At 44.1% G+C, this 12322-nt stretch overlaps 1 protein-coding gene across 2 annotated transcripts in view; it reads right to left on the bottom strand.

The window, feature by feature from the left end:
* The window catches only part of LOC112260898 (signal peptide peptidase-like 2B), a 30580-nt gene extending 18834 nt beyond the window's left edge, over positions 1-11746 (bottom strand). For both annotated transcript variants that reach the window (XR_006084383.1, XM_042329088.1), the window contains exons 1-6: positions 11600-11746; positions 10959-11075; positions 10023-10205; positions 8718-8807; positions 8113-8252; positions 3136-3278 (exon numbers count right to left, since the gene is read on the bottom strand). Coding sequence is in view for 1 of the 2 variants with exons in the window: in XM_042329088.1 (XP_042185022.1) it covers positions 3136-3278; positions 8113-8252; positions 8718-8807; positions 10023-10205; positions 10959-11075; positions 11600-11671 (745 nt within the window). In the remaining variant the exon portion in view is untranslated. The remainder of the gene's footprint in view (positions 1-3135; positions 3279-8112; positions 8253-8717; positions 8808-10022; positions 10206-10958; positions 11076-11599) is intronic.
* Between the last annotated feature and the right edge of the window lie 576 nt (positions 11747-12322).

Raw genomic sequence — 12322 nt, 5'->3', positions numbered from 1 at the left:
AGACACTACACAGACAGAGAGGATAGAATGTAACAATGATCATAGACACTACACAGACAGAGAGGATAGAATGTAACAATGATCATAGACACTACACAGACAGAGAGGATAGAATACAACAATGATCATAGACACTACACAGACAGACAGGATAGAATACAACAATGATCATAGACACTACACAGACAGAGATAAGTGAATGTAGATGAGTGAGAAAGTCAGAGAGACCGGTAAAGGCAGAGAGACAGGTAAAGGCAGAGAGACAGGTAAAGGCAGAGAGACAAGTATAGACAGGTAGAGATGGGTACAGGTTTATATATAGGTGGTCATAGACTAGATTAAGATACAGGTATAGACAGGTAGAGACAGGTATAGATGGGTACAGGTTTATATATAGGTGGTCATAGACTAGATTAAGATACAGGTATAGACAGGTAGTGACAGGTAGAGAAGTGTACAGGTTTATATATAGGTGGTCATAGACACTACACAGACAGACAGGATAGAATACAGATAGACACTACACAGACAGAGATAAGTGAATGTAGATGAGTAGAGAAAGGTCAGAGAACCGGTAAAGGCAGATACAGGTGGTCATAGACTAGATTAAGAGATAGGTATAGACAGGTAGAGATGGGTACAGGTTTATATATAGGTGGTCATAGACTAGATTAAGATACAGGTATAGACAGGTAGTGACAGGTAGAGAAGGGTACAGGTTTATATATAGGTGGTCATAGACTAGATTAAGATACAGATATAGACAGGTAGTGACAGGTAGAGAAGGGTACAGGTTTATATACAGGTGGTCATAGACTAGATTAAGAGACAGGTATAGACAGGTAGAGACAGGTACAGGTGTATATACAGGTGGTCAGACTAGATTAAGAGACAGGTATAGACAGGTAGAGACAGGTACAGGTTTATATACAGGTGGTCAGACTAGATTAAGAGACAAGTATAGACAGGTATAGACAGGTAGAGATGGGTACAGGTTTATATACAGGTGGTCAGACTAGATTAAGAGACAGGTATAGACAGGTATAGACAGGTATAGACAGGTAGAGATGGGTATAGACAGGTTTATATACAGGTGGTCATAGACTAGATTAAGATACAAGTATAGACAGGTATAGACAGGTAGAGATGTGTATACAGGTTTCATAGACTAGATTAAGAGACAAGAATAGACAGGTAGAGACAGGTATAGACAGGTAGAGACAGGTATAGACAGGTAGAGATGGGTACAGGTTTATATACAGGTGGTCATAGACTAGATTAAGATACAGGTATAGACAGGTAGAGACAGGTAGAGAAGGGTACAGGTTTATATACAGGTGGTCATAGACTAGATTAAGAGATAGGTATAGACAGGTAGAGATGGGTACAGGTAGAGATTTATATACAGGTGGTCATAGACTAGATTAAGAGACAGGTATAGACAGGTAGAGACAGGTAGAGATGTATATACAGGTGGTCAGACTAGATTAAGAGACAAGTATAGACAGGTAGAGACGGGTATAGACAGGTAGAGATGGGTATAGACAGGTAGAGATGTATATACAGGTGGTCATAGACTAGATTAAGAGACAAGAATAGACAGGTATAGACAGGTATAGAGAGGTAGAGATGTGTATACAGGTGGTCATAGACTAGATTAAGAGACAAGAATAGACAGGTAGAGACAGGTATAGAGAGGTAGAGATGGGTATAGACAGGTAGAGATGTATATACAGGTGGTCATAGACTAGATTAAGAGACAGGTATAGACAGCTAGTGACAGGTAGAGATGGGTACAGGTGTATATACAGGTGGTCATAGACTAGATTAAGAGACAGGTATAGACAGGTATAAATGGGTACAGGTGTATATACAGGTAGTCATAGACTAGATTAAGAGACAGGTATAGACAGGTAGAGGCAGAGAGACAGGTAAAGGCAGAGAGACAGGTATAGACAGGTATAGACAGGTAAAGGCAGAGGGACAGGTAAAGGCAGAGAGACAGGTAAAGGCAGAGAGACAGGTAGAGATGGGTACAGGTTTATATATAGGTGGTCATAGACTAGATTACGATACAGGTATAGACAGGTAGTGACAGGTAGAGAAGGGTACGGGTTTATATACAGGTGGTCATAGACTAGATTAAGAGACAGGTAGAGACAGGTAGAGACAGGTATAGACAGGTATAGACAGGTAGAGACAGGTATAGACAGGTAGAGATGAGTATAGACAGGTAGAGATGTATATACAGGTGGTCATAGACTAGATTAAGAGACAAGTATAGACAGGTATAGACAGGTAGAGATGGGTACAGGTGTATATACAGGTGGTCAGACTAGATTAAGAGACAGGTATAGACAGGTATAGACAGGTAGAGATGTATATACAGGTAGTCATAGACTAGATTCAGAGACAAGTATAGACAGGTAGAGACAGGTATAGAGAGGTAGAGACAGGTAGAGACAGGTATAGAGAGGTAGAGATGTATATACAGGTGGTCATAGACTAGATTAAGAGACAAGTATAGACAGGTAGAGACAGGTATAGAGAGGTAGAGATGGGTATAGACAGGTAGAGATGTATATACAGGTGGTCATAGACTAGATTAAGAGACAGGTATAGACAGCTAGTGACAGGTAGAGAAGGGTACAGGTGTATATACAGGTGGTCATAGACCAGATTAAGAGACGGGTATAGACAGGTAGAGACAGGTATAGATGGGTACAGGTGTATATACAGGTGGTCATAGACTAGATCAAGAGACCAGTATAGACAGGTAGAGATAGGTATAGACAGGTAGAGACAGGTATAGACAGGTATAGACAGGTAGAGACAGGTAGAGACAGGTATAGACAGGTAGAGGCAGGTATAGACAGGTAGAGGCAGGTAGAGGCAGGTAGAGGCAGGTAGAGACAGGTAGAGGCAGGTAGAGGCAGGTATAGACAGGTAGAGACAGGTAGAGACAGGCAGAGGCAGGTATAGACAGGTAGAGACAGGTAGAGGCAGGTATAGACAGGTATAGACAGGTATAGACAGCTAGAGACAGGCAGAGGCAGGTATAGACAGGTATAGACAGGTAGAGACAGGTAGAGACAGGCAGAGGCAGGTAGAGACAGGTATAGATCCAGGTTGTACCCAGTTGGTCGTAGAAGAAGTAGAGCAGCACCAGCATGGAGCAGCACATGACAACGAACACAGAGATCATGATCGGCGTCACGTCCACCGTCTCCTCGTCCTGCTTCTCCACGCTGTCATCACGTTTGTGCTTCAGGTAACGCCTGCAGACAGAGGGACACCACAGGGACACGTGAGGGAGGCCCCTGGGGACTGTCGTCAGTAACAGACCCCTCTCCATCCTGAGGCAACTGGTCTTCACCCTTCATCCTAAAGCTAGAGCCTCCCCCTCCAGGTAGAAGATCTAAGATCAGCTGTAATACCCTCCCCAAATCCTGGAGAGGCTTTAACTGTAGGATGAAGGGGGGTCTGTCACTGACAGTGGGAGGGTAAAGGGGGGTTGATGCACGGACCGGTTTGTGTTGTTTTATATACCTTGTATAACAGTATTTCAACGTTTGGTTTGTTAAAATGTGTTACGCTTCTACGCCATGTTTAGTAATGTCAGTTTTTATGGTTTACTCCATTCGTTATGTGTCGTCACTCTCCCTCTCTCTTCCACACACGCAAACCCCCCGTCACTCAAAGAGAGCAGTTTTTGCACTACATCTGTCTTTTATTCCTCAGTAGCCAGGTTTCCATCCAATTGTCGACAGATTTTGTGGCAAATATTCTAATATCTGCATATTTTCCCACCTGTGGTGAGTTTCCACCAAACAGACTTGTCGTGGATAAAAATCAGTGTGTGATGACGTAGTGCAGTTATTCTCAAACTGTGGGGCGCGAGGGGTTGGCGGGTGGGGCGCGAGGGGTTGGCAGGTGGGGCGCGAGGGGTTGGCGGGTGGGGCGCGGGGGGTTGGCGGGTGGGGCGCGGGGGCTGATGAGGCACTACCCAATTTACTCTTGAAAGTTGTAATAGTAGACGACACAAGGTGCAGCCTGATACAGCCTGATGCCAGTAGTGTTGTCGGCCTAGATCAGCATGTTGTTTGTGCAATGGTACGGTATATTCTAAATCAGAGAGGAATAGGCGAAGCATGAATATTTTCGCTACATCAAAGCTACAGTAAGAGAACACATTTAATGTAACATGATTTAGGGTCCACTGGAAAACACTGACCAAAACTTTGGTTCCTACAGTGCCACAAGAGCCCCTCCCTGGCTTTTTCATTCGTTGTCATGTCAAACATTGTATTCAAAGTGCCCACTAAATTCCAACTTTTGGTTGAAGTTTCATTGAACAGTATAAAACAATCAGAATGGACAAAGCCCCATTGAAATCACTTATAATGTATGTGTTGCCACCCTAGGGTCATGAGCTACTCATAAAGCATATTTAGAACTTTTTAAATTCAAAAACCTCAAATACCGTCAAAAATATTGTGGTGTGATATTTTGCCCATATCGCCCAGCCCCTGCCGAACTGACCCCTGCTCAGTATCTAGACTAGAGGCAACTTCACTCTTCCCCTCTCTCTCTACCCTGCCCAAAGCACTCTCTTTTCCCCAGAGATAACCCTTGATAATTTAACCCACGGTCTAAATTAAGCCACTACTATGTGGCCTTGCAAGACTCCCCCTCTCACACTAGCTTTCATTGTAGTCTCAGACCACGCTGCTATCCACAAATGTCTGTTGGAGTGGCCTATGGTTGTCTAGCTGTCTAAGCCGTTGCCTCCGGATCACATATACCACTGCAGCGTGGATTGGAATCTGGCCACTGCCATTTCATCAAACTCTCTCCATCTTTTGTGTCTACCTCTGTCCTACCAACAAATCAAAAAGTCAGGTGTCCTTTTGTGAGAGAATACTTTTTACTGTCTGTCAGACTTCTTGATGTCCTTACTACTACTACCACCACTACTAGTACTACTACTACCACCACTACTACTACAACTACCACCACTACTAGTACTACCACCACTACTACTACTACCAACACTACTAATACTAGTACTACTACTACCACTACTAGTACTACCACCACCACCACTACTAGTACTACCGCCACCACCACCACCACCACTACTACTACTACTACCACTACCACTACTAGTACTACCACCACCACCACTACTAGTACTACCACCACCACCACCACTACTAGTACTACTACTACCACCACTACTACTACAACTACCACCACTACTAGTACTACCACCACTACTACTACTACCAACACTACTACTACTACCAACACTACTAATACTAGTACTACTACTACCACTACTAGTACTACCACCACCACCACTACTAGTACTACCACCACCACCACCACCACCACCACCACCACCACTACTACTACTACTACTAGTACTACTACTACCACCACTACTACTACAACTACCACCACTACTAGTACTACCACCACTACTACTACTACCAACACTACTAATACTAGTACTACTACTACCACTACTAGTACTACCACCACCACCACTACTAGTACTACCGCCACCACCACCACCACCACTACTACTACTACTACCACTACTAGTACTACCACCACCACCACTACTAGTACTACCACCACCACCACCACTACTAGTACTACTACTACCACCACTACTACTACAACTACCACCACTACTAGTACTACCACCACTACTACTACTACCAACACTACTACTACTACCAACACTACTAATACTAGTACTACTACTACCACTACTAGTACTACCACCACCACCACTACTAGTACTACCACCACCACCACCACCACCACCACTACTACTACTACTACTACTACTACTACTACTACTACTACTACTACTACTACTACTACTACTACTAGTACTACTACTACCACTACTACTACTACCAACACTACTACTACCAACACTACTAATACTAGTACTACCACTACTAGTACTACCACCACCACCACTACTAGTACTACCACCACCACCACCACCACTACCACTACTACTACTACTACTACTACTACTACTACCACTACTACTACTACTACTACTACTACCACCACCACTACTACTACTACTACTACCACTACTACTACACTACTACTACTACTACTACTACCACTACTACTACTACTACCACCACCACTACTAGTACTACTACTACCACCACTACTAGTACTACTACTACTACCACTACTACTACTACTACCACCACCACTACTACTACCACCACCACTACTACTACTACTACTACTACCACCACTACTACTAGTACTACTACTACCACCACTACTACTACTACTACCACCACCACTACTACCACCACCACCACTACCACCACTACTAGTACTACTACTACCACCACTACTAGTACTACTATTACCACCACTACTAGTACTACTACTACTACTACTACTACCACCACTACTACTACCACCACTACTAGTAGTACTACTACTACCACCACTACTACTACCACCACCACTACTAGTAGTACTACTACTACCACCACTACTATTACTACTACTACCACCACTACTACTACGACTAGTACTACTTGTCATGACGTTGCCCTCTTTGGGTAAAGCGAGCACCATCCCCCTCTCTCTGTCTCATACAACCAGGCTGCTGTGGTCAGAGAGGTCGTAAATCCCTCGAGGAGATTATCTCCTCATGGCCACAGTATAGAGAGAGAGTGAGTTTTCATAGAGAGAACAAAGGCATTTCTTCCACCTCACAGAACTTGAGGTCCGAACAATATTTATGTTCTGGAGAATGTATAAAAGATGGGTGAAGAATCCAGCTACGAACTGGTCCGTTTAGTACAATTCTGTGAAACTCATGAGAGACAATACGGCCACATTACCATAACGCTGTTTATACAATAGCCTCAGATATGAGGCTTACAACTAATTGTTGTATAAGATGAATGAGTGAGGATGATACTGTTTGTGAAATTGTGTAATGTGATTTTGGACTGTTTAATGAAGGAAACTCCAATTCCCTTTGGAGTTTAACTAAATCAGAGGACCGCCCATGAGCACAGTTATGGTCTGGTGTCCTGGGACAGACCCTATTCTGCTCTTCCGAATAAAACCCCCACCCGGGTTTTCTATCACCAGACCGAGCTCACCTCAATTACGAGATGGCTAAAGGTTGCAGACCAGCTTACCTCGATAACGAGAGGACCAAGGTTTAAAATACTAGTAGTGGTGGTAGTAGTTTGATACTACTACCACCACTACTAGTACTACCACTAGTACTACGACTACTACTAGTACTACTACTATCACCACTACCACTACTAGTACTACTACTAGTACTACTACCATCACTACTAGTACTACTACTACCACTACTAGTACTACTACTACCACTAGTACTACGACTACTACTACTACTATCACCACTACCACTACTAGTACTACTACCAGTACTATTACTACCATCACTACTAGTACTACTACCACTACTAGTACTACGATCACCACCATCACTACTACCACAACTACTACGACCACCACCACTACTACTACTACCACTAGTACTACTACTACCACCGCCACCACTACTACTACTACCACCACCACCACTACTACCACCACCACCACTACTACCACCACCACCACTACTACTACCACCACCACCACTACTACTACTACCACCACCACTACTAGTATTACCACTACCACTACGACCACCACCACTACTACTACTACCACCACTAGTACTACTACTACCACCGCCACCACCACTACTACTACTACCACCACCACCACTACTACCACCACCACCACCACTACCACCACCACCACTACTACTACTACCACCACCACTACTAGTATTACCACTACCACTACTACCACCACCACTACCACCACTACTACTACCACCACCACCACTACCACCACCAGTACTGCTACTACTACTACCACCAGTACTGCTACTACTACTACTACTACTACTACTACTACCACCAGTACTGCTACTACTACTACTACTACTACCACCACCAGTACTGCTACTACTACTACCACCACTACTAGTATTACCACTACTACTACTACTAGACTTACTTCTTGATGTCCTTGCTACCGGCCCAGTACCCTCCGACGGCCACCGTCCCGACAGCCATGAGGAAGATGATAACCATGTTGTAGTCCAGGACGGGCTCCTTGGGCGCGTACATGGCCACCTCTCTGCCCTGTCCAAACATCTGCAGGGAACAGGAAACACAGCATTTGGGTAAATTGACTAATTAACTGATTTGTTGATCTTTGTTAGTAATGTTACAAACATCAATTTTCTTTGAACAGGGTCTCGTTTCATCAGGGCGGCAGATATAAAATGTCATGAATAGAGATGCTGACATGATTCCTATAGCCTCAATACTTACTCTACACGTAAGAGAGGCATCTCTGTTCTATATGATATAGCTCTGAATGTTCCACAGCGTATCGTGTGTCCTACTGAACAGTGTGGTTGTAAGGGTTGCAAAATTCCAGTAACATTTCCCAAAACTCCCAGGTAGTCCAGAAATCCTCTTGGAAGATTCTGGAATTCCTGCTTATTCATTATTTTTTTCCCAGATAATCTTCTAGCCAGGGATTTCAGGAAAAGCTGGGAATTTGGGGAAAGTTACCAGAATTTTACAAGATGTTGGTCTCTCCTCTGCTCTCACCTTCCTAATGTCCAGCATGTCAGTGTAGCTGAGCAATGCCACAGGGATGTCAATCTCCTCATACTGACTCTTGTTTCCTGCCGGTGGGGTCTGTGATAGGAAAAACAGAAATTACAATTGGCAAACTCTGACTCTACAGAAATTATTTAGAAAATCTATATTCAATCTATTATATATACATTACAGCTGTAGGATCTTAATTTGATCACCCTGTTGCAGGGGAACTATCCTACAATGCAGTAAATGTAAAACATTTGAGTTTTAAAAACTCTTCTGAAGTTTCAGACTTGATTTTCCTTTATTAAACATGTATTAATACCTAAATGTCCATAAATTATAATCCACATTATAATTCACATTTCCTGTTGCTGCAGGATTATTTTCCTGCTGTAGCAAACTGGCTCAAATTAAGATCCTACACACGATGTCCTACACTGTGTATACCAAACATTAGGAACACCTTCCTAATATTGAGTTTGCCCTCAGAACCAGTGGAGGCTGCTGAGGGAACCATTGCTGAGGGAACCATTGCTGAGGGAACCATTTCACTCATTCTGCTCCAGCCATCACCACGAACCCGTCCTCCCCAATTTTGGTGCCACCAACCTTCTGTGCCCAGAACAGCCTCAATTCGTGGGGGCATGGACTCTACAAGGCGTCGAAAGCGTTCCACAGGGATGCTGGCCCATGTTGACTCCAATGCTTCCCAATGTTGTCTCAAGTTGGCTGGATGTCCTTTGGGTGGTGGACCATTCATGACACACACAGGAAACTGCTGAGCGTGAAAACCCCCAGCAGCGTTGCCATTCTTGACACAAACTGGTGCGCCTGGCAGCTACTACCATATGACGTTCAAAGACACTAATATTTTGTCTTGCCTATTCACCCTCTGAATGGCACACATACATAATCCATGTCTCAATTGTCTCAAGGCTTAAAAATCCTTCTTTAACCCGTCTCCTCCCCTTCTTCTAAGCTGGTTGAACTGGATTTAACAAGTAACATCAATAAGGGATCATAGCCTTCATCTGGATTCACCTGGTCAGTCTATGTCATGGAAAGAGCAGGTGTCCTTAATGTTTTCTACACTCAGTGTATATAACCTGTTTACGACAGGTGTGTTCCAATGCTCTTAGTCTGCTTCTTTCCCTCCGAGCCTTTTACAACAGCACTAGTTAAGATAAGAGGGAACAGGAGATTGCTAAAGTACATAGACAGGTCTGGGACCACCAGGCTAATATGATAGGACATAGGCTGGTAAGAGTCAAGTTGTCTTTGATATGAATTATATGGGTTGACTCTTACCAGTCTGTCTTTGCTGACGATGAGCAGGCCTTTAGCTCCATTGAGCTGAGCCAGGCGGACCTTCTCATAGAAGGTGCAGTTCCCCCGCATCACCATGGGGATACGATTGGGGAAGCCACCCTCGGGGACGTCTGATGGGAAACACAGGACTGACGGTGTCAGGTCATAGGTCTCCAGACGAGACTAGTGGAGGCATAAAGGACGATTGGTTAATAATGGGTTTCATCGTGCGCACATTACCGCACACCAGCATTCTGATGAACTTGTCAGGGCAGAGAGCACACACACACACCAGCATTCTGACACAGAGAGCACACACACACCAGCATTCTGATGAACTTGTCAGGGCAGAGAGCACACACACACACACAGCACACTTGTCACAGAGAGCACACACACACCACCAGCATTCTGATGAAATTGTCAGGGCAGAGAGCACACACACACACACACACACACACACACACACACACCAGCATTCTGATGAACTTGTCAGGGCAGAGAGCACACACACACACACACACACACCAGCATTCTGATGAACTTGTCAGGGCAGAGAGCACACACACACACCACACACCAGCATTCTGATGAACTTGTCAGGGCAGAGAGCACACACACACACACACACACACACACACACACACACACCACACACCACACACCAGCATTCTGATGAAATTGTCAGGGCAGAGAGCACACACACACACACACACACACACACACAGCATTCTGACACTTGTCAGGGCAGAGAGCACACAGCATTCTGATGAACTTGTCAGGGCAGAGAGCACACACACACAAACACACACACACCACACACCACACACCAGCATTCTGATGAACTTGTCAGGGCAGAGAGCACACACACACACACACACACCTTTGTTAGACATCTCTCAAGAAGTGACAATGACAGCCGTTTACTCCACTTACTGCTTTGTTGAGGTCCCGAGGTAGACGAGCCCACTGGGAGTTGAAGAAGATGCAGTAGTCCTTTCCTTTGCCTTGACCCTTGTCACTGAAATGGGCCATCCCATATTCCCCCACAACCTGGCAAGAGAGAATTAACGTGTATAATAGATAAAAGCCTAAGTGCCTCGAAGAGGGGTGAGAACAATAGACAGAGATGTAACAGTGGCCAGAATAACTTGAGATATTTAATAGACTGGTCAACTGACTCTATGAGAGTGTGCAGTACTACATCTTTCCACCAGCTAGTCAGCTTTACACTGATGCACAAGCTTTAACTAGACATTTCCAAAATTGACAATACCAGGGAGCACGATATTCATCTTAAACCACATTGATACATCAAAAATGATCAAAGCCATGTTACAGAATGATGTACAGAGGATATTACTTGTAGATGGGCCCTATAACTACGACTATTCTCAGCGCCCTAATAGGTTGTGTTCTCCGCAAGCTAACAGTCATGTAGCATGCAGGCTAACTGTTAATTATCTCGACAACAAAATACAACAAGTACTGTTAAACGTTGGATCGGACACATGCGACTTGTTTTACAGATGAATGCAACATTATTTTTTGGGTAAATAGACATGCGACCATCTCACCTGTTTTAAGAGAAAATATGCCCAAACCAGGTTTAGCAAAGCCTTCATGATGCTTGCTTGTTGTTTTCCCATCAACCGCACTGCTCTGCTCTCACGGTGCGGTCACCAGCTGTTTTCCCAGCTCTCGCCCACATTCTACAGTGCATTTGCCATTGGCTTATTTTTTAACCAGTACTGAAGTACACGAATTATGATTGGTTTACATGATGTCAATCAAACATATCAATAAATTCCAGAGGTTTTCGGTCAGCTTCTATAATTTAGTGGTCAGCATACTAGATAACATAATTAGGCGGGTGCTTACATTTGTCCTATTTCACTCATGTACATGTGTGAATTGGAAATATATATTTTTTGTATATCCCACTCCCCCTGAGACTCACTTGGAGAGTGGGGTCAGAGCCAGGGATTAGCCATTATTGACCACGACCATGAAGCAATTAGTGCCTTGCTCATGGGCACATCAGACTAGGTGAAAAAAGCCGCTTGGGGATTTGAACCAGCGACTTTTCGGTTACTGGACCAACGCTTAGGGTTGCCAACTGTCCCGTATTTGCCAGGATGTCCCTTATATTGGGCTAAATTGGTTTGTCCCATACGGGACCTCCCTTGTCCGGTATATTCATCCAATCACAGTGTAGCGTAAACGCGCCAAATTCCTACCAAAGTAATTTCTGTTGTTGTTCGGTCGGTTTGGCATACCAAGTAAATATGGATAAACAT

This window comes from Oncorhynchus tshawytscha, linkage group LG10 (assembly GCF_018296145.1).
Source record: "Oncorhynchus tshawytscha isolate Ot180627B linkage group LG10, Otsh_v2.0, whole genome shotgun sequence".
Classification (NCBI taxonomy): domain Eukaryota; kingdom Metazoa; phylum Chordata; class Actinopteri; order Salmoniformes; family Salmonidae; genus Oncorhynchus; species Oncorhynchus tshawytscha.
This window is presented reverse-complemented; position numbering and strand designations above follow the sequence as displayed.